This window comes from Lepisma saccharinum, chromosome 2, assembly GCF_977018435.1.
Source record: "Lepisma saccharinum chromosome 2, izLepSacc3.1, whole genome shotgun sequence".
In the NCBI taxonomy this organism is placed as follows: Eukaryota; Metazoa; Arthropoda; class Insecta; order Zygentoma; family Lepismatidae; genus Lepisma; species Lepisma saccharinum.
In genome coordinates, this window is record NC_139230.1 from 163,122,209 (window position 1) to 163,147,034 (window position 24,826).

The 24,826-nt window shown below is 36.7% G+C and overlaps 1 protein-coding gene across 1 annotated transcript in view; it reads right to left on the reverse strand.

Annotated features, from left to right (window-relative positions):
• LOC145984162 (uncharacterized) overlaps positions 1 to 24,826 on the reverse strand; it is a 28,305-nt gene that overhangs the window by 2,787 nt on the left and 692 nt on the right. The window contains exons 2-3 of the mRNA XM_083117649.1: positions 15,821 to 15,901; positions 7,270 to 7,412 (exon numbers count right to left, since the gene is read on the reverse strand). Of these exons, the coding sequence (XP_082973775.1) occupies positions 7,270 to 7,412; positions 15,821 to 15,901 (224 nt within the window). The remainder of the gene's footprint in view (positions 1 to 7,269; positions 7,413 to 15,820; positions 15,902 to 24,826) is intronic.

Sequence of the window (24,826 nt, forward strand, 5' to 3'; positions counted from 1 at the left end):
ATAAATTGTGCATAAAACTCTCTCTTTAAGGCATCATTGAGTGAGCCCTATAGGTTGTAAGTGTATGCTAGGTACTAGGGGTGTAAAGTGTGTGGGTAGTTCGCAGAATGGTTGGCCACTGGAATCCCTAGATAATGAATAGACAGCCAATTTTGGTATTGTAAGGAACATATATGTAAAACCACCAAACACTAGGTAAATTTCTTAAATACATAGTTTACTCAAATGTTCATTCATAAAATTCAAAAGACATTAACTGCAATGGCTAAAAAAGTAGAAATATTGACATTTAACCCAAAACTCATTAGGATATGCAGACTAAAGCATAGATTTAAAAGGAGTGTAATGGGGGAAGGTAAGGTAAAGGAAAGTGGCGATGCAAGCAGCAACTGAAGTCAATAGTAATTAACCCCTTCCCAGTGTAATTTTCTGACAAAATCCTTCCTCGCTCTGCATATTTTTTTTCTGAGTTTGCATAGTAATATTTTTAAGTAGCTACTGCTTCAGCATAATTCATCTGAGTATCATGGTTCATATGTCTTTCTCTTCAGAATAGAACAGGCTTTCAAATGGTACCACGCACATGTGTGTACATCAAGTATGAGGAAAGGGAAATCGGGGATAATTTGGGAAATTTCCTTTCGAAACATCCATTTTGGTAACTCTGGGGCCCTCTGGACCAGCCCTGGATGTAGGAACCTGATTATAATCTACCTTGAAAAATACTATGGTCTATACGTAATGTGTCCACCAAGTTTCATTGCAAAATATCTTTAATAGGTATGAGGAATGAGGGAAAAAATATTTTGCAATCCTGTTTGACAATACTTTAGATAGCCAGTGGCGGTGATTGGGTTCCAAAACAAGGGGGGGGGGGGCAAGGTGCCAAAACTGGGGTGGGGCAAAGACAGTATATTTCCCTTTGTAGACAAGATTTAGCATAGTGTGGGGGCAAAAGTGGCAAAAAATAGTGGGCAACTGCCCCCCTTGCCCCCTCCTAATCGCCGCTACTGTTAGATACTATTAGAAACTCGAACTTGGGAATAACAATCTGAACTTGAACACTTTTCTTGGCACTTGGCCTCTGACATTTTACACACCAAAACCAACAATAAATCACTAACAGTTCAAATAACACAACACAAAAAGAATGTACCTGTCCACGTAAATGACGAAGCTTTGTGGATTTCCGTAAAGCCAACTTCTTGACCTGAAGAGGGGGGCAGTTGCCACCGAAATGTTGTCTTTGACAAGTATATATTCACTGTACGTAAGTAAATAACAAATTTTGATTTTATGCTTATATATGAATGTACCTAAAGCAAAAAAAAATCATTTTTTTTTCAAAAATGCCAATCCCAAAAAAAATTGATTTTTTTACTGTTGATCAGTACCATACAGTACTACATTCTCTGAAAAAGAGAACTTCCACTTTTGAGTTTAACAGGTTTTATAAACAATTGCAAATTTTGCCATACATTAAACCAGTTTCCATTACCACATTCTTACATATTGGTCTCATGAAATCAAAATCTAGTATTATTTGACATGGCATTTTAATTCTTCATAAAGATAAGTAACAAACACAGCTTTCAAAACATATTAAAGGTTCCAAAATATTTGACCAAGTTCTATATTACAGGTTCCAAAGCATACCACTTCTGTGTACTCTGCTTAGAACTGAAATTAGCAATACAATGAACTAAAATGGACAGTGAAAGCAGTAACACACCAACATCTGAAGAAATTGCAACAACAACACATTGCAGAAGTGAAGGGACGTGTAGAGGCTGAACAACTATGTTTAGTGCTTCACTGTGATTTTGCTGAGAACTGGTATGTGATTCTGCCACAAGAAGTACAAGGGTATCACTGGAGTAATGACCAAGTTTAAATTTTTACAGGAGTCACATATTTTCAAAACAAGACCACAAGTGTTGGAGTTATAAGTGATGGCAGAGGACATGACTCAGCACATGCATTGTTGGCAATACGCAAAATTCAACAACAGCTGCAATCACAGGCAGGAAAGATCATCATTATTTCTGATGGTGGCCCTAGTCACAAAAATCGTTACCAACTGTTTGAATTGACTAAGTCGCTTGTGTCAATGGAGTGGGTATACAGTGATACTGGTCATGGGAATGGGCCTTCCGTTGGTGTAGGAGGCCTACTGAAGCACCATGCTACAAAGCATAATCTTTCCAGCCCAAGTACAGCTGCAATTCAGAATGCCGAGGACTTTACAAGAGTGGTGAAGTCATACACATCAACAGCCCTCATCCAGTTGCCCAAAGAGGAAGTTGAAAAATTCCGACAGCAGAAAATAGAAGGATGGTCCAACCAAACTACCCCTGTGAAAAGAATTCCGAAGACACATGTCTGGACTCGCAGTGATGGGCGAACCTATATTGCACGAACTTTAAAGAGCAAGAAAGAAGAAATTTCATTTGTCCAACCAAGATCTCAGAAACGGCAGGAGAATATTCAGATTCACAACCTACAGAGGGATGTTTGTGGCCTGTGTGTATGACTGTGACTGGTGGATTGCAGAGGTTATAGATATCAGTTGTGAGTTAAATGAAATCGTCGTGAACTTTATGCTACCACATGGACAGGCTGCTGGATATAGATTTCCAGCTGCAAGACAGCAACATCACCACCAGTGCTCACTTCTAATTTGTGATGTTTTAAAGATTACGGGTGCCCCAGTTCCTATTGGTTCAACAGGAAGGCATCACTCAATATCAAAGGAAGATACTGATGCAGTTGAACAAATTTTTAGTTCATTGAATTGCTAATTTCAGTTCTAAGCAGAGTGCACAGAAGTAAGCTTTGGAACCTGTAATATGTTTTGGAACTTGCACATATATTTTGGAAGCTTTAATATCTTTTGAAAGATGTCTTGTTACTTATCTTTATGAAGAATGCCATGTCAAATAAGACTAGATTTTGATTTCATGAGACCAATATGTGAGAATGTGGAAATGGAAACTGGTATAATGTATGACAAAATTTGCAATTGTTTATAAAACCTGTTAAACTCAAAAGCGGGAGTTCTCTTTTTCAGGGAATGTAGTACTGTATGGTACTGATCAATAATAAAAAAATTACAAAATTTTAGGGATTGGCATTTTTTTAAAAAAAAATATTTTTGATTTTTCAAAAGAAAATCAGAAGGCTACATCAAGAGAACTTGGACACATATTTCCAAATGGAGGTTAGGTTATCATTTTAATCAGAAAATTATTCTCTTTCAAATAAAAAAACAGCAACAAAATATCTTGAACCGTTCCAGAGATAGAGCATTTTAATATTTTGCTGAAAATCACACATGAGAAATGATGCCCGAGGTGCCATCTTTGGCAGCCTGTATCTCGGGCCAGCAATTTTTTTCGGACAAAACAAAAAATACAGGTTTCTTACTTTGTCCTGGATTTTAACATATGTTTAATTCAATAACATTTGAGACTATGAAGGTAACCTCCTGCCTGAATTGATATGGACTATGCCATGTAAAATAACTAACAAAGCAACTGAGACTGTATTTCACTATTTTCAGCATTTGTTAAATCTTCAATGATAGCATACGGCAGTTTCAAATCATGAGGTTGGGGATTTGAGTCATGTTTATTTTGGAAAAAAACACCCCACGCTTGTCTCATAAGTGCTATATTGCAAGTATAAAAAAGAAATAATATCTTCCTCTGGTCTTGTAATGATCATGAAAAAACTATGTTACTATGAAACAAACTTATTTTTAAATGTTTAATCATCACTGCTCCCATACCATTGATCATATCTATATCTATTCTAAAAACCTTCTCACTCTAATTTCTTAACACTTACGATTTTAAGAAAAGTATGCTGTTATTTGCAGCAACAGTGTTAATCTATTTACACTAAATTAAATTCATGAGGTAACCCTCCACATGTTATTAATGGTTATTTTTTTTCCAGGGTCCTGCAAGTTGCAGCCACTGTTTGACTGGCTTTAAGCGTTCATAATTTTTCCTACCCTTACATGGACACATCCAGTGCATGGCTCTATCTGCTTTTAGTTTCAGTTATTTTGTGATTACTATCCCATGCATCTTGTGAGATATTTCAATAGTTATTCTTTGTTGATATCTGTGTACTCTCTTGTTGAGTACCTATTTATCAGTTTTTCTAGTGATCCTGATAATTTTTTGTAACAACGGAAAAAACATGTAACTCTTTGGGCATCTTTTATTTGAATCTATACACTTTGATTGGCTTACAGAAAAAATGTCATGGAGCTACGAAGGTTGCATGCTGAAATATAATTATCTTATTAATGTACTACACTCCTGCAAGAAAGAGCCAGGAGCAACATATATTAGCAAATCCTGAAAACTTTGACCTCCTGTAACTGTAAAAGTATAAGGCCCAGACAAGAAAAAATTTATACGGTTTCTTACATACATACAAGTGTAACACCATTAAGCCTTGTTTCCATGATTATGAAAAAATAAATATGCTGACCAAGGCAGTAATTTATTTTATTAAAAACATAAACTAAACGTAACGTTTCAACCTTCTAGCAAGGTCTTCTTCAGACTCTGTATCAAGTACAAAAGTAACAAGATACAAAAACAGGGCATTATATATACACAAGACATTACTCCCTCCAGACTATTAGAAAGTTGTTCTGGAACTTTCTAGCAGGTGGCTTTCACTTGTCAACTGTACTTTCACCTAAAAGGCTAAACATATCTACTTCCATATAAATTGTGTTTGGGCTTTATTATCTCACGCTCTTTTTCCTTCATTTTCTTCCTTCTCCTCTCCTCTTTCTCTCTTGTCCTTTCCACTCTTTCTAACACCTTCTTCCATTCTTTGTTTAACTTCAGTCTCCCATTCCAGTTCATTGTGTCTTCTTCACCTTTCATCTCTATTTCCTTGGCTTCCTTCCATTTTCTCACTAGCATTCTCTTCTCCCTTCCTATCTGCTTAGCCTCTTCCCACTCTATGTCATGTCCTGTTTCTCTCATGTGTTAAAATATCGCATTTCTCTCTCTCTTAAGCTGCACATCATCCCTATGTTGTTTCAACCTATCTTTCAGTCTCTTTTTCATTTCTCCTATGTACACACTCTGACATTCTTTACATTTTACTTCGTAGATAATCCCTTCCTCTTCCTCTTGTCTGTTTTCCTTTTTCTTGTTTGCATTCTTCGCTATTCCTAAGATGCTTCTCCCTCCCTTCCTGTATGTTTTAATGCCTGCTTTCTTAAGCACTTTGCATATCTTTTCTGTGGTCTTTCCCATATTCCTTATTCCAAACCTTCTCTCTTTTTCTTTCTCTTCCAATTCTCCCCTTCCTCTTTTCTTCCTTCTTCTGTTTATGTCCAGTCTATCCTGCTTCTCATAACCATTCGTTTCCAGCTGTTTCCATAGGCTATTTATTTTGCCTTCTTTTTCACATTCCTTCGTGCATATTTTCTTTATTCTGTCCTCCATATTCTTTATGAAATTTCTTTTTGTCACCTCACTTACATCACTTCTTTTGTGGCAGAACACCCCTGCTGCACACTTCTTCTGATGCCAAGCGGTTTCAATTTCTTCTCCTCTCTTCCTTTTCATCAATATATCAAGGTAGCTTAACTTGTCTTCTTCTTCTATTTCAAGTTCCAATAATATCCCTCTTTCTTCATCTTGTATTTCTTTGGCAAAAATGTCGAGCTGCCTCTTCGTTCCCTTCCATATGCCAAAACAATCGTCCACATATCTGCAAAACAGAATTATTTTGTCACCTCCTTTTTCTATCACTTTCTTTTCCCATTCATTCATAACCAATTCAGCCAATGCTGGGCTTAGGCTAGAACCTATATTCAGTCCTTCACTCATTAACATTATTTTATCACCTTTTAGGTGAAAGTACAGTTGACAAGTGAAAGCCACCTGCTAGAAAGTTCCAGAACAACTTTCTAATTGTCTGGAGGGAGTAATGTCTTGTGTATATATAATGCCCTGTTTTTGTATCTTGTTACTTTTGTACTTGATACAGAGTCTGAGGAAGACCTTGCTAGAAGGTTGAAACGTTACGTTTAGTTTATGTTTTTAATAAAATAAATTACTGCCTTGGTCAGCATATTTATTTTTTCAACATACAAGTGTAAAAAATTTTGTTGGAATCCATGTCAGTGAGGGGCTTCCCCTATGGCGCAGTGGTAGCGTCGTCACCTTGTAATCAAGGGGTCCCGGGTTCAATACCCGGTGGATGCACAAGTGGTTCGGATCCCACTTTAAACTGTAGGTCCAGTCCCGATTAGCCTTACTGTGCATAAAGTGGACTTAAAACACCAATCAATCCATGTCAGTGGGTGACATTTCAGTTCTTTATTGGGTGAATTGACATGAAATGACCATTACATTAGTTGGTGAATATTCTACTCCAATTATAAGCATGAATTTACCATGGTTTGCTGTAAAATATTCACAAATTACATCAGAATATAAAAATTACCAGTTACGTAATCACAAAATATAGTTTTTTCACATAATATTGGTACAAAATCAATGGAAACTTGAAATTTTACATAACTTCTAGGATAATTAGACTCCATTATTGATCTAAGTACTGGAAAAGTATCAGCAGGTATTGGCAAATAAAATCCAACCGATGCTTTTCAATACTGCTACCACTGGTATCAGCCAATACCTCAGTCTCAGCACTAGATAAAATAGTAACAAAGCTGGGAAACATTTGACAATTACTTTTAAAAGTTTAATATTTTGCTGCAAGAACTCATGTAATCTAAATGTGATTCTCATGAGAACTTGAGTTATTGTCAAGTACATGGTTATGAAGTATGAATGGCCGCGGTGGCTCAGTTGGTAACGCGTCTGACTACCATGCTAAAGGTCCCGGGTTCGATCCCCGGCTGGTTCAAATCCGGGAACTTTTCTAACGGTGGAAGCGGCCCCGGCGCCAACCCAGCATCGAATAACATGGGTACCTGGGGGAAACCCTGGGGGGTAAAGGTGGTCAGGGGCGTGATGCTGATCACATCACCCCACTCACGACTGGATCAAGAAAGTGTGGGGCGTTACCCCCACACCCCCTATACGCCTTCATGGCATGGTGCTATGCACAGGGGAACACTTTACCTTTACTTTATGGTTAATTTATAAACCAATTCAGATTCCTTCTAACAACTTAACATGTAAACTGAAACAAACAAATGCACTTTAAGAAATTTGAAATGAGATGACAACTGTAACCCAGACAGACTAAAATACCTACCTCTTTCTGTACAGACTGATTTCTTTCAGCAGCATACTTCTTCTCAAGCTCTGCAGCATTTTTCTTCTTCATTTCCATAATGGATAAGTTTTTCATTATTTCCTCCTCTTTTGGTGGAACTTTTCTCCGGCCTCTCAACCATGCTGCAAAAAATGAAAATGCATAATTTTAACAAATTTATCAAGATAATTTTATTATTCTCCATTCTTAGAATTAACATATACCTAGAGCCACATATTTATGATGAATAAAAGATCAAGAATTTGGTGGTATAAAAACTGGGCATTTTTCGGGATCAAAAGCGGTATATACAATGATATTTCAGAATTAAAATGATGAATAGAACCCTAGATTTGATTTAAAAACTACGCTTATTACACAAAATAAGCATTTTTCTACTAACAGCACAATATTAAGTTTATTCCTGTGTAAAGGAGTTCATTCTTGCTTCTCAAAATATTTGCAGCAGAATTAATCCATTTTCCTTGAATTGCATAACTCACAGGATAATTCAGACCTCTGAAGTGTTGCATCTGTAAACAAACCCCCAATTTCATGTTTAAGAGTTTATTCCACATTTTGCAGTTCATTTCGCATCATTCAGTGACAAAACATGGTAGCAAAATGCACCTCACACCTTTCAAAAACGTGAAAAATTAACACTAAAATGTGTTATTTCACATTTCGTGTTTCTGTCAAAAACAAAATATGGTATGCATGCCTCTAGATATATAATTCTGAATCAAATTCAGTGATATCACATAGTCAGTTATATAAGAGAGATAATTTCTTAAGAATTTTTGGAATTCTCTCAACTAATATGCAAGGCTGGACAGTGATTTAAAAATGTTCCTGTGATGAAGAGGAGGAATGGTGATTGGATGAAACTGAGGAAGGGACATTCACAAAGAAACATCCAAGCCTAGGTCAGGATTTGAACCAGGAAACCCACTGACAAGGAAGGGTCCATGTAATTCTCACTGATATTTGAACAATAGAAGTTTAGAACATAAGAACATGAGTTTTAGATCATAAAAAAATACATGTGGTCCAATTTGACATGCTATGGACTACAGGTGGCATAAGGAGAGGGGACAGATGTGCACATATGGAGAGCACAGATATTGGGAGAAAAGTAATCAAGATAAGGAACCACTTCTGTTAGTTACATATTAGATGCAAGTGAGAGCTGCTATGCACATTACACACACTGAAATAAGCTGTGTTTGTTAAGTTGTTAGTGTATTTCTTCAGTATTTTGGAGGAAATGGCAACAAGCAAAGAACTTGTAGTTTTTGAACAGAATAAAACACACCTGTTTGAAGAAGAAGTTGTCAAAGAGTTATGATAGATGAAGAAGGCACTAATGTTGAGGAAACTGGTTTTAGCAATGATTCATAGTTTCAAGTAGGAAAAAGTGACATCCGCAATGAAGTCCATCATAAGTTGATAGTCAAGAAAGTAGTTGCTCTATCACCACCAAAACAAGAGAGAATGATCAAATCTGAAGCCGGTCTGTCTAAAACATTCAGCTGATGGCCTGATCAATACATAGGCAGGTTCCTATCTAGTTGATATCCACAGGGTCTATATTTTGAGGCTCATAGCTCCTATGTTTTTTGTCTATAGCAGCTACAAATTTTGTAGTATGTATATTTTAATATCCTCTAGCACACTACATAGAAATCAGAATTGGGCAACCACACTTGGACCCCTTTCTTGTGAGGCAGTGTCTGCATGCTTCTACTCTCAAATGCAGTATCTCTCACAATATAGGTGTGCATGTCAAATGAAATGAAAGTAAAGAAGCCACAATGTTACCATCATATGGACTCTAGCACTGCCAAGAAGTCAGTTTGATACTCCGGCAGCTATATATCAAACGACAGCTATATATGTCTCAAGTGGTCAAAATATTGGCTGCTCACCATGCAAGTGCATGCCACCAAAGAGAGATCCAGCACACATTTCCTACAATTGAAGTAATGAAAGTAAGTGAACATCACACTGTATCTTACCACTGCAGACATTATCATGTTCTCTGCCACATCAGTCTGACAGAAAATGGCACACACCAATCACACCATGTTGGTAATTATGACAGAAACATGTGGCTTGCACTTTGTTGCTCCTAGCAAGCTGTCGATCACAAGTATAACAATGATGCGCATAAGGCTTGGGGAGTCAAGTGAACATACAAGTATTTGGCTGTTCTATTTTTTTACAGGAAAAAAGTGTCAGTTTCCCCTTTTACAGGTTCTTGTTTGTTTTAATTTTTAGTAGATAGCAAATTGTTTATTGAATGATAAGAAGAAACAATGTGCCAAACAATGCAGAAAGGGTATTGTTATATGCAACAAGCTTTCACTGAATCGAACTTACTGAAAGGGTGACTGAAAACATGATCGACGCGTGGGGTGATGGAAGCATCGGTCATATTGACCGAAAGCTCCAAAAATAACTATTTGTTTCATTTAACATACAACACTACCCTCAACCTTAACTTCATAACAGTATTGCGAAATAAAGTCCAATAATCACTTTGGCACAGGAGGAAGGAATTAGTGAAACCACCCTGGCAGGGACTTGTTAAAGGTTGATATGTAGAGTGTATCATTAGTTTATTTTCTTTTATGCTCTGGTTGGAATACCCACTGTATATCTTACATAATGTAGATCAGTGTCAGTGGCAGTTTGTGACAAAAATATTTAATGCTTCTGCAAATAAATAATATGTAAATTTAACAGGAAGATTACAGGAAATTCCCTATGGACACTGCTGTCCTCTCACCAATTCTATTATACTCTTAACATTAGGGGATGCTCTGTTTGTGTGTTTATATATATAGTGCAACAGCCCCTTAAAAGGCAAGGTCGTCTACCAAGTGGCTTATGTATGGTCAGCACAGTCCAATTGCCACTGTTTTCTGGCTTTCAAAACAGGAGTCCACATCTTTGCTTTCCAATTCTATAAAAAAATCCCTCAGATTATCCTCCTCACTGGAAATTTTTCAGATATAAGTGCTTTGTCTATATTACAGCCATGTTATCATTCAATAAAAATTATTATATCCCCATCAAAAATACCATCCTTAATAATAAGGATATTAATCTACTAACTAATAATAACACCGAACTCACTTATTGTAATAGAAAACAAAAATCACTGACCTGAGGACAGTCCATGCCCCATTATCACTAAGTCCACAATTTAATATTCTACTTAAAATACTCGTCAATTTTTTAACCCAGGAAAATATTGGACAACAAAAAACAATTAAAGTATTTAGTGGAAATAAATGACATAATAACAATAAGTACTCCCACACCCTACCAACCCAACAAGAAAATAATCCAGAATAATATATACCATGATGAGTATAATATTGACTGATTAATTTGGTTTATTTTACTTTGCATTTTTGCCACTTCTGGCTAATCATAAAGATGTTGAGTGACGATATGGTGAAATAGATGAAGGGACACCACAACGAACACCCATGTCAAGGCCAGAATTCAAACCACCCAGGACCCTGGCATTGCAGCTGTGTGTAAGTCACACATCCATCTATGCAACAAAAACAAAACAAAATACACTGAACTCGTATTGAATCAATGTATTCACCAAATTATATTTGACAGGCAAGACAGAGACTGGCATTGGTATGATTGTGAAAATAAATTCATGTTAACCCAAATTTACTTTATTAGGCGACTTCATCTTTAATTATTTATACATAAGTCCTGTATTTTGCCTATAATACTAGGTAATCACACAGTCAGTCCATTTGTATTAATTGTGAATATCCTGGATGGTTGGCATGTATATAACATCCAGTTTCCGAGAGCTTGTAACAAAAATCATTTAGAAAAGTTGTTTATCATAATGACCTCTACATGTGGTGAAAGTTTGTGCAGTGATCTGTTGCATAGGTTCTTTATCCTATATATTTCAAAACTTGTGATGAAAATGAGACAGATGTTTATAAATAAAGATGAAAATGGCTCAGGCCTTTACAACTTAAAATGAGACAAACTGCCAAGTTATCTCGAGGTTAACCCTGGTGATGATGTGGGTTGACCAATCAACATGATCAACTAATGAGATGAATCAAGATATTTGTAGTACAAAATATATTGTACAGCCAATGGCAAAGATAATAGTAGGAAAATTGCTCATCCCTATTTTCATTCTCTTTTATTCTACACCCTATGTTGTTTTAAGAAACTGAATTCTGTTGATGCAAAGCAGATTTCTTTATGTTACAGCATGATTTCCTAGTAATCATTATTCAATAGCAGTTATTGGAATTCCCATACACTGATTTCGTTAGTTTCTTGATTTATTCGTGTTGCATTGTTGTTCTAGTGTTTCTATTTTCTTTAATTATTTTATTGTTATGTGTGAGCATGGATTGTGTGAAGTGAGCAGCAAGGGGAACCATGTCCTTTATTTCTCAGGAATGCTACAAGAACAAGCATAAAAAAGGCAAATGTTAGTCCTCAGCCAAACAGAGAACTGTGTTGAATGTGTATGCCTATTTCTGACCAAAGGCATCAAAAGGCAGCATTGAAACAGTGAGGACTGCCACTCGAATGACATCTGAAGCAAGGAGGATAGCTATGTTGTCTATTATTAAAATTAAGAACACTTTAATGCAAACAAAGGGAAACTTGTTACACCAAGGAAGAAGAAGAGGAATGAAAAGGGGGTGATTCGTCTTAAAAAAATATGATAGGTTTACCCAGGCTGCTATTAGGAGGAAAGTGCATGGTATGTATAGGGAAAATGAGCCACCGACTTCGGGAAAACTTTACACAATCATCAAAGATGATGATTTTCCTAAATTGTCACTCTCAACATTACAGCATTTACTTGTGGACATGGGCTTCCGATTTATGAGATGTGAGCACAGCCTGATGTTGATTGATAGGGATGATATCATAGTAAAATTAAGAAATACAGAGAAGACCCACGGAACATTGTATACACTGACGAGACCTGAGCCTATGCAGGCCACACGCAATCCAAAGTGTGGTGCGACACAAGTATAAAAACAGCTGGGCAAGCACAAAGTAAATGTTCGACTCCCAAGTTTGAAAGCATCTTCTGGAAAGGGGGGGAGGGGTTCATTTTAATCCACGCTGGTGCGGAGAATGGATTCGTTCCAAACACCCAGCTGGTATTTCACGGCAAAAAAGGGGGAAAAAAACAACTGGGGATTACCATGTGAATTAAATGTGGAAACATATAAAAAGTATTTTCAAGAGAAATTACTTCCAAATTTACCACCTGCATCTGTCATTGTGATGGACAATGCCCTTTATCATTCAATCAGCACAAACAAAATCCCAACAAAATCAACCACTAAGGTGGAAATTCAGCATTGGTTGACAGACAAGGGAACACTTTTCATTAATTAGATGTAGGAGCGCGCAAAAAAAACAAAAGCATTTGTTCAGTGTTCTCGATTTGTTGTTTGAAGTTCACTTTATTCTCAGATAAGCTAATCGAGCCTATGACTAAAATAGAATCTGACCCATTGTCAATATGACTCCACGGGGGATCAAAACCTCTACTCAATTACGTAACAACATGGTTAATAACTACACTGTCCTGTCTTTTTAATTCTTGTAGTTTCTTTCGAATAGCAGTCGTGATCTGAAAATACTCTGATTCTTCGGTTAACTCACATTAAGCCATGTTTTTTCATTATAAATAGCATTGCAAATATGTATCATTTAATAATCTACGAGATTGTGAATTTACCAAAAGCACATATTACTTTCTTCTTATAGCGACCAACCTCTCTGCCTGAAAGTGATGCCCTTCTATCTTCTCTAAATTTTCAGGATATATTAATTACTGAAGTAGAAGAAGCAATAAAGAACCTTAAGCCTAAAAAAATGGCAGGACCTGATCTTATCCCCTCCTATATAATCAAGGGGTGTGGTGAAAGTTTAAAATATCCACTACATATACTCTTCAACCTTGTAATACAAACAGCGAGATTTCCAGATAAATGGAAATTGTCCCATACCAAAAACATCAGATAAATCTCAAATTTCAAACTACAGACCAATTGCGATACTCTCTGCGCCAGCTAAACTATTAGAACAGATTCTTCATAAACACTTTTTGCTCACGTAAAACCAATTCTCTCCTCACACGAGCACAGATTCATACCAAAGAGATCTGTCGTGACCAACCTCGTAGAAATTACAAACTTCATCTCCACTGAACTTGACCACCGAGGCCAGGTAGATGACATACACATATTTCTGTAAAGCTTTCGACACTGTAAACCATGATATTCTCTTGAAAAAAAAAATAGCATTTTTTAACTTCTCCTGTTCCCTCATAAATTAAATGTGCTCATATCTCAAAAACAGAAAATAATATGTAAATTATCAAAGTTGCTGCTCTCATGAATTTGTAGCTGGGTCAGGGTAACCACAAGGTTCTAATCTTGGCTCCTAGTTGTATTTAATATTAATTAACGATTTACCAAAACAGCTTACAAATTCCGATAAAATCTTATTCTCTGATGATTTAAAATTCTATAGGAGCATTCACAGTGAAGAAGATTCCATTAAATTACAAGAGGATATCGAGAATCTCGAAGCATGGTGTAAAGCAAATAAAGTTAATCTAAACCATAAGAAATGCCAGACCGTAACATTTACCTGCTTGAAATACCCAATACACTATAATTACGTAATAGCAGACACACAAATAGACAGGGCTGATTCAATAACAGATCTTGGTGTATCTTTTCAGTCGCACATCATCAAGACTGTTAATGAGGCACATAGAAACCTGGGGTTCATGAGAAGTGCAAAAGAATTTAATGAAAAAGAAACGTTGTTATCACTATTTAACTTATATTAGACCCAAATTAGAGTACACATCCATAGTGTGGAGTCCACAAAGCAATAAACAAATTGATATTATTGAAAAGGTTCACAATAAATTCACCCGTTATGTAATTTTTAGGATAGATGGAGCATACCGAAACATGACACCTTACAACAAATTATTTATTAGATTAGATATTGTCTCCTTTGCAAAGAGAAGAACAATACATCAGCTCCTTTTTCTTTTCAAACTTCTTAACATGAGGTTGGACTCTCCCTCTCTGCTTTCAAAAATAGCTTTTTATGTCCCCCATCCAAAATTGGGATGAAGAAAGCAACTCTTTGCAATTTCCCGCACCCGTACAAAATCCACAGAAATGGCTCCCCTGCGAAGAATGTGTAGCTTGTATAATGACTGGTTAGAGAAGGGCATACACCTGGACATATTTTTTTATTATTATTTCCTCTTTACTTTCTTTACATTTATGTATGCATATACAGCTACATACGTTTATGAATGTAATTGTGTAACTTTTATATGTACTTTTTATGTTTGGAAATATGTATTTTTTTAAATGTATATATTAAACTCCAAATGCAAGAAATTTACAGTACACTGTAAAAGGGCAGTTGCCTGTTGTGTGCAGCATAATAAATAAATATAGAAATATTGTGATTATTCAGTAGTAAGATGGGACGGAATATCAAAGGAAAGCGAAAACATTGTTAATTTGTGGAATAGAATATTTGAAAACTCCTGAGAATTGAAAGTACACAATGAGTGTGAAGCTGTAAGCCATGCAGTAGTCGCCATTTTCTGACCCAAAGCTGGATACGGGTCTGGTTCCATTCAGGTTTGTTTAAATTGCCAAGATATGATTGCTACCTCTGCATTTCAGCCCATTTAATGCGTGAAATGAGACTATTTACATATTAAAATCCTTAAAAATATGCCTAATCATTGCATGTGCTTTTACGTGCACCTCACTTCCCTTCACCACTACAACAAAAAATATCTCTTGTCATCAGCTGGAGAATGAAGTACATAGCGAAAGCGTTTGCTGTTTTTAGTTTGTTACCTTTAAATGTGACAACATCTTCACGCCAAGGAAGAAGTAGGACTTATTTCCGGTATGTATCGAACTGTCTGTATTGAAATTTCAAAAAATTTACTCATCCAGACAACTTTCAGGCCAAATCATAGTTTTGCAGAAAATCAATTTCAAATATCCTTTTTTTTAATTTTTTGGCACTTGTCAAAGCTATTATTTTACAGAGCTTATTAACAGGAAAAAGAGAAAAGTTAGATGTCCGCATTTGAACTGTCTCCCAAATAAACCACAAAACAAATGATCTGCATAGTTTGTGTACAAGCTGTCATGGGACATCATCCCACATTTACCCAGGTTGTGCTGGTGTATGGAAAGTTGTGGACCAATGAACACCACCAGTTGAATGGGTTTTCATTGTCTGTATAAATCACACACACCTGTGCAGCCGTTTACTGCTGACTGTGAAACATTGGTGGAAATATATGAGACACAAGAAGCATTGTGCCTCTTTACAATGGGGATTATAATGAAGAAATCAGCACCCAGCAATAGGAACATGGGTAATTTTTCTTATTTCCAAGTAATAAAATTATTTCAACATTTCCATATTTATTAATATGCTTCTTGTCACATAATCTTACCTTCCCATTCTGCTGGAATTTCTTGGTCAAAGTCTTCCTTATCTTTTGGCTCAAACCACCGAGAAGGTTTCTTTCCGCTACCTGAAATTGAAACATGCCACTTATTATCACTATTACTATCTGTTCCATAGGATAGTAGTGTGTGACATGAAATAAAGCTTGGTTCAAAACTTGGGAAAACAATGTGTGTTGGTTTGTAACATTGTATTGGTTCTTGTTTTGTTTTCTTTTTGTTCATAATCATTATCATTGTGATTAATGTAGAGAGGGAGGAAAGCACCATGAAAAATACAAGTTTTGATATTATGCCCTACTCTCATTTACAAATTTTAAGATTAGAGTCACACTATAAAAGTAAGAAGTGTTTGAGAATTACAGAATTGGATGTCTCCTCATATTTGCAGGAATGTCGAACTTTTACTTCCAAATAAGTGAATTCGAACCACAAAATTCTGCCTCTACAACCACATTCACAATTCCTACTTGATGAAATGACAAATGTTAGCAAAATGGCAACTTTGGAATTCTTAAAAATTATCACATCTATCCAAGGTAGGTAAGCAAGTATGTATGTGTGTGTGTGTGTATCATTATGATGTTTTTACGAAGAATTATAAAATGCTGGGCACATTAAGTCGTAGACTTTTGGACTTGCCATTGAAATTCCTAGGTTTGAATCCTGGCCTGGGCATGAGTTATTTGTGAGTGTAATTTCATCGAATTAAAGTAAACACCACTCATTATCATAGCTGCCATTAGTCAAAATTGGCAGAAAAGTGACACTAAATAACAAAAATACAAATACAAAATGCTGTTGTAATTTTGTGTAAGTAACATTTATAATTATTATTATGTGTGTGTACATACAACAGTAATTCAGAGAGGAAGGGGAAAATGGTCAGAAATTTGTCTTACAAGCATCATATTTTGAGATCAACAATCTCAATTTGGTAGTTTCATCTTGAAACAAAAGTTACATTACATGAATCACCAAAACAAATTGATTAACAAAAAAGTTTGACAAAATAAACTGCATTAATCTGCAAAACACTTCTCCTGGCAGTCATTCATGGTCCTAGTGTGACTTTTTATCAGTATTAAAGTTACATGCCATGGACTCTCAATACAATTTCAAGCACACAGATATACTAATAAAATAATAGCTTTTCAATATAACACACACTATACACCATGCTGACAATTGCAGGGAATTTAGAATTTATTCATAAAATAATTCAAGTTTCAAACTTACAATTAAACTTAACCGCTTGCATTATTATTCCGAGTAAACTTGGGCAGACTGTACTAAGTGCACTTTTTATATTTTCCTGAGTATAATCGGGCCAAACTACTTTTTCTCGTTCAATTTTTTTTATCCCGTACAAACTCATGAGAGGCGCTCTGTCGCAAGTACAGTGAATGTCTACAGAGTGAGAAATGCCAAAGGGAAGAAGACTGGCAGTGAATCATGTTACTACTGCCCAGATTGCAATGTCCCCTTATGTGTAGCTCCATGCTTCAGAGTTCACCACAATGTGCCTATCTAATATCTAATAATTTGAGAATCAGAAATGCAATTTGTAAGACATATGTACACCATCTAAAGGCAAGATATTATATTTACCTTTACTATGATAAAAATGTATATCCTTCATTAGCCCGCACTCCGCCATAGGGGCCGGCAAGAACCATACATGTATGCCTTGAAAAAGTTAATTTCAAAAAATGATATGCATGCCTATAAGCACACACTGAATGAGTTTCCTAATTATTTACTACATATTTGGTGATGAATGACCTTTCCATCAAACTCCTCCTGTACAACTTGTCGAACTCATTTGTTCTGATACTTTAATAATTACAAACTTATCATGATATAAATGAATTTTTTTACATGACTTGATTTCTATTTATGTCTATTAACACACACTTCAGAGGCTTAGTGACTACTTACAGCATATTTTCTGGATAAATCATTATTTTTCTTTTTGAATATTTCTATGTGCACATTTGTTGTCCCCTATATCAGGTAATGTGAGATACATCCCAAATGCTTTCATTGTTAGGTTATGCCAGTCAGGTTTAGCACTCTTAGAAATAATAAATGTCCAAAAATATTTTTATTCCTAGGTTAGGTGGGTCAGGTTTAGTGCTCTTAGCATTAAGGGCATGCGATATAGTTTCCACAGGAGTCTTCCCAAGTCCTTCCCTCTGTGAAGGTGTGCCAACTTAGGTCTCTTGGAGCCAGATCTGGCTCTTTCGTGCACTCGTTCAGCTGTGAACTGGGACCCCCACCCACATGCCCTACTATGATGCCATCACTGGTTTCGGCCCACATAGACCAACTTTTGTCATAATTATATATTTTGCATGTGACGTGACATTGTTATATTGGCTGTGTCGCCCCACTCCCTCTTATCTCCTCAGCTACTTCTTTATAGCGCAATGTTTGACATAAAATTGGCATCGGTGGATTATTGAGATGGATGATGCCGCCGGATCTAGATGTTGAAAACTAAGAATAGATTGTCATCAATTTGGAGTTAACGATAATAGCAGTGCCCCACCCCTTTGACAACTAACATTACCCTAGAAGGCACCTTATCCAGCCTTCACATCTAGCTCCATGAAAGTCAGTTTTAACTCCATTTAAGATGAAATTTAGTTCTTTAATGTGCATCAGGTTTGGCAACACTGCAAAGAGGCAAGGAGAAAAGCATTGATCGTATGGGAGTATGATTTGATTCGTTCTCTTGGCAATACAAAACTTCCAATGGAATAGAAAGAGACATCAATGGGAAGAGGGCAGTTTGAAGATGAATTTCACCAGAGGAAAAGTCGAAACTCTCATTTGATTAGCCGATATTGAAATAAATGCACAATTGGTGCATATCTGCTCAACTTAAAGCACTATCCCTAAATGCTTCCAACAGCTGACAATTTAATATCTGGTATTTAACACAAAACCCCCCATTCGAGCCTCATGCGAAAATTCGCCAGTACTCCATGTCTGAGACGACTGTAAGGTCAAATCATAATTATTAATTACTGAGTGAAGCTTTTAAACTGTGGTAATAAGCTGCCCCAAGCTTCAAATCTCCACAACAGTTTCCAGTATTCTAACACTTCCGAAAATCATTACACAATTGGAAGCATGGCCAAGGATCATGGCCTAGGTGGGTGGTGTACAGATATGTAATCGCGGTTAGTTCATGAAACAGGTCGGGATGAAAGTACAGATTATGTATATATGTGTTGCACAATTTAAGAATTGGCTGTGCTACAAAAAACAGCTCCATGTTTTATAGCAATTTATTGATAAATTGAGCAAATGCAAAACATTGCAACAGTTCCGAATGTTGAATGATTTTTTCAAAATTTCATAGGAGAAAGACCAAGTATTGCAGAATTGTAGGAATGATTGTTGCAGTAAATTTGAACCTTGGTGAAAGTAATTACCTCTGTTTGAAGTTCAGAAATGTGCAATTTATTGCCCAAAAAAAGATGTAAGATCTTATGCAAGTTTCCACGCTTCCATCGACAAGGCATTTTTCATTAATAGCAGAAAGAGAAATTATTACAGAATAGTGGAATAGATTGTGAAAATAAATTGAACCTATCTGAGATTAATTAACACTGTCTGCAGTTCCAAAAATTACTCTATCGGCAAAAAGAATATGTAAAAGGTACCATAGGCAAATATCCCTGCTTCCAATCGACACAGTATTCTACAGACTACTGTTTGATGCACCAATGTGATAAGATGTTGAAAGCGGTAATGGTTCCGATTGTGTAATGATGTTTTCAAAGTTTCATAGGAGAAAGAAGAAGGATTGCAGAATTGAAGACAAGATTGTCACAGCAAATTTGAACCTTGGTGGATGTAATTACCACTGTTTTAGAGTTACGAAAAGTGTAATTTATCAGTGAAAAACTGAAAGAATGAGAAAGTACTGCAGATTAGCGAAAATGTGTAATGTAAAATAATGTAAAAGGGACATTATGAAAGAGTCTATAAAAGTGTCTTACTGAGGCACAAATTGCATTAATTTTATTGGTAGTATTAGCATATACACCAAGTTTCATTGAAATCTGAATCAGTGGGTGTCGTGGCCTGGTTGAAGATCATTTGCTTTATTTTACCTCGCTTTTGTGCCACATCTGGCTAATTTGCAAAGATGGGGATGAATGATGAAATTGATGAATAGACATTCACAAAGGTAACAGTTCCAAATGCTTTATGATTTTATTTTCAAATTCTCCTAGCAGGAAGACTAATTATCGTAGAATTTTGGAAATCATTGTCACACGAAATTTGAACCTTCCTTAAAGTAATGAGCACTGTTTGGATTTCGAAAAACAGTTATATATGTTGAAAAAAACAACTTAAAAACCACCTTATGCAAGCATGCACGCTTCCCATGGACAATGTATTTTCTGTTGACAGGTGGCTGTAAGTATCGTAGACTAGTGGGAATTAATGTATAAGTAAATCAGAACCTTAGTAGAATGCATTTAGAGACTTTATTTTAATGCTAAGAGAACCAAACCTGGCCTGCCTAACCTAACTACGAAAGCATATATTGAACAAAATCTTAAGTAATAGCTAAAACTCTACAGAACGGGTAAAATTCTAAAGTATGTGAACACACAAACAGAAACCATGGAAAAAATGCCTGTGTATAATGATGAAATCGGACTTAAACAATCAGAACTTATGCTTTGAATGCATTTAGGAAAATTATTCTAACCCTAAACCTAACCACAACAGCACTTAGATACATCTTTTGAATACTAGCCCTGCCTAGTTCGCTGCACTTTTTGACTCTCTTCGCACTGAAGCATATAGTTGGTTACACAGTGCAACACTGAGTCGTCTAGTTCATTAACTTGGAGTCAAGTAGTGTATATGGTGTCTGCACCATTTGCACTATGTTCTCAGTCAGTGTATGGTCACGTGATGAGTGTTAACTAATCAAATGAACGTTTAACCTTCTAGCGGGCGCGTTCATAATCGTGTCACCAGTGGGCGCGTGATGCATTTTTTACGTCATTTAGTATCATTCATTATGAGCAAGGATTTTTATAATATAAACGTAAATGTTTTTGGGTCTACATTTATTTATATCATATCTGAGGTTAATATAAATGAAACATATTGAAATACAAGTTAGAATGCTGAAGAAAAGAAAAAAACAGTATGTAACTTATTATATATTTATAGCACACCACGCTTTTCATCAGCAAGCCAGTGTCGTACTTTTTACGACAGATATTCCTGTTGGAAAATCTAAATGTTACAAGTCTATGTACAAACACTATACATTCCAAGTAAGTTCAAGATTGACCGAGTCGAGTAAAAATTCTCTACATCATATGAAAAATTATGAGCAGTCTATGGAAATATCCTGTGTACACACTCCCGCCTCCCCTCACCAAAAACACACACACTAAGTAAACTAAGTAAAATAAACCAAATAATAAGAACTACTTTCACATTTTCGGATATGTCCGTTTCCTCAAAACATCCTGGGAACGAGCCTAGCTACCAAAGTAGGTCAAGTCACGATTAGCCTTTCTGTGCATAAAGCAGACTCAAAAACAAAATCAAACAATCTATTCTATTCGAGAAACTTGAAGGATACGCTGAATTTCGATAACGTCTACGTTTTGTCGACTCATTTTCAACAATGACCTGACGAAATAATTACAGAACAGGAGCAGGCGCGCAGCGCAAACTTTACGACACAGTGTTCTGATCTGAAATAAACAACAACTAACAGAGTATAACATATGGATTAGTACAGGGTGCGAAATTTCCGGTCGCCAGGTCGCCATTGGCGACCAAAAGTTTTGGGCTGGCGACTAAAATTTCGTTGTTTCAAATGTGTGTCAAACACGCCTCAAGACTTCACTTCTTGAGAGAAATGGAAGAAGTTATAGAAGAAATTCTAAAACTCAGTGATATGCACACTATTAGGTGGTTAGCCAGCAAGCAGTAAGAGCTCTCTTGCAATCATGGAAAGCTGTTGTGACCCATCTTGAACATGTGGCCCATGGAAAAGACAATGATGGCGCTAAAGCTAAGGATTTGCTGAAAACTTTGAAGCAATTTAAATATGTTAAGCTTCTGTACTTCCTTTTGGATTTCTATGGGAAATTGAACCCTTTAAGCCTGGCATGACAAAATAAGAATATTTTGATTACATCTCTGAAAATAAGAATTGAACACTGTATTTCAGTTTTGGCTGACCTGGAATCTAATGTTCGACCAAGCGAACAAGATTTCTTGGACCATGTATCCATTTCAGGGAAGATCAGGGATGTGCAGCTCACAAACATTCAAAACGGAGAGCAAGAGTTTCAGACTGTTAGAGGAAACTTAATTAACAATGCGAAGGTGTACATCACAGAAAAATTGCAATCTGTATCAACAGATGCGATTGCATCTCTGCATGTTTTCGACACCTTGGGTTGGCCTCCCAAAGAAAATATTCTTCAGTTTGGGATAGAAGAGATAAAAAAGCTCTACATATACTTGAATCCGAGCCTTTATAATGAGAAAATGGATGTTCTGTCAGCAGAGTGGACAGAATACAAACTTTTGTTTCCTTCTCCAGCTTTGAATCAGATGCTGGAGAAGATCCAGAGTGTGGAGTGTTCAGCAAGATTCCCCAATTTGCTCCAGATTTTTACATTCTGTGCTGTTCTACCAGTGAGCAGAGCTTCATGTGAGAGAGATTTCAGCTGTCACAACAGACTCAAAGACTACTTACAGGAACTCTCTGAAGACTTAGACACAGGATGATTTGCTCAGAGTTTCCGTAAACGGACCCCCCCCCCCCTTAACCTGTCAGAGTTTGACCCAGCAGCTGCGATTGATAAGTGGTATTCAGTGCAGAACGACAGTGCTACACAAACATTCATTCCTAACTTTTTAATAATTGCTCATATTTTAGTCCGGCGACTTATTTCAAACTAGAAATTTCATGCCCTGGATTAGTAACAATGACTGCTAATATGCAACACAAAATACCTCTTTGAGGAATACATATAAAGCATAGGTCGACGAATTCAAAGGAAACACAAGAAAATTAAAGAAAATTACTTTTAGCGTAAATTTTGCGCAGACGCGCCCACTCGAAGGTTAAAGCAGCAGACAGGAATTTGTTGAATCTTCTGAACTTGAACACCGCTTTCTGTCTACTTCATTCAACGTCATTCCTTGAACCACCCTGACACTGGTATACACCTGCACTACATCGAGTGTCAAAAAGTGCAGCAAACTAGACAGTGCTACGAACAGCCCTAAACCTGACTCGCCTAACCTAACTACGAAACCTCTTCGCATCATCGAGACCTATAATGGAACCACAAGCAAAAAAAGCCTGCGCAGACCCGCAATTCCTGTGCACCGCATTCCCACGTGGAGGGGAAGGGCAGAGTGGAGTATGCTTCCTTATGGCCAGAGTTGAACGGAAGAAGGGGTAGGTGTGCAGAGACTTTTTGCCGTAGGTTCTTTTCCTTGTTGACCTCTCTATAGATAGCAGCAGCAGTCCATAACCAAGACGACAGTAAACGATTGACCAGTTGCAAGAGAAGAATCAGTAAAATTTTAGTATCCCCAAAACGTATTTCTCCAATTTTACAGGAGAAAGTACTTACCAAACTCCCTACACTTTTGAAAGGTCGTGGAAGTGTTTTTTTCCCATCGCTTAATTTATTTCGCCGGTAAATCATGTATTCTTGAAGATTAATGTCTCTCCAATGCAAGAAAGTTGTTGCCTCTATGTCCTTCTACTACGTGAACCAAATGTTGCGTACATTCAATGATGTAACCCCTGGTCAGTGTTTCCAACCACACCGTTGTTTTGCAAGAACATGACAATTTTAACTATGTTTGCCTAACCTAACCTTGCCGTGCATGGTTCGTGGGGCTATTTATGAATGGTTTGTGAGGCTATCCATGCATGGTTCTTGGGGTTTTTGAACCTGGAAAAAAATACAAAATCAGTACACGAAAGTAGGTATTTTTCGGTGAAGAAGGTTGGGTATGACTTAAGATGACCGGACCACTCTCCGATTTTCTTCATATTTGGTATACTCACTAATTCACTAATTGAGGCCTCCTAATCACGAATCTGAAGTTAAAATTTGTCGGAAAGGTCTAGAAATTGCAAAATAAGCTAAAATAAGGCGTTACTTTTCGGAATGGAAACTGTCGATTTTCGTGAATTTTAACTATGATTGCCTAACCTAATGGAACTAACCTAACCACATGCCAATGGTTCGTGGGGCTAGCGCCAATGTTTCGTGGGGCTAGCATCAATGGTTCACAATTATTTCCAATTTCTAGATCCTGATACTACCACGACACCAAATTTTAACTACGTTTGCATAACCTAACCACGCGCCAATGGTCCGTGGGGCTAGCGCCAATGGTTCGCAATTTCTAGACGTGACCGACAAATTTTAACTTCAGACTCTTGATTAGGAGGCCTCAATTAGTGTGTGTGTGAAATATGAAGAAAATCGGAGAGGAGTCCGGTCATCTGAAGTCATACCAAACATTGCATTCGTAGCATGATGAACTCGCAATAAAACAAATGGAACTTGGGTAAATTTCTCGTATCGGACAAACGGCTGAAATTTGCTAGTTCATTAAATTTGAATATTCGTACTTACGTATTCTGCATTGAGAAACATTGCTGAATGTGGCATTTCGCTTATTTCACGGAAATAAGCTCTATTTGCGACATATCAAGTAAGTTTTCTTTGTTTATTTTTGCCTTTGGTAACAAGCAAAATGGCGGTCACAGTTTCACTACCGTACTCGGCATGCAGTGTTTCCACCCCACTGCACCCAAAAATACCTACGTAGCCCCACAAACCATTCATACATAGCCCCATGAACCATTTCCGGTAAGGTTAGGTTAGGTAGGGTCACTATAGGTTACAATAGTTAAAAATTGGTTTCGAAAAAATATATGCGTAGCCCCACACACC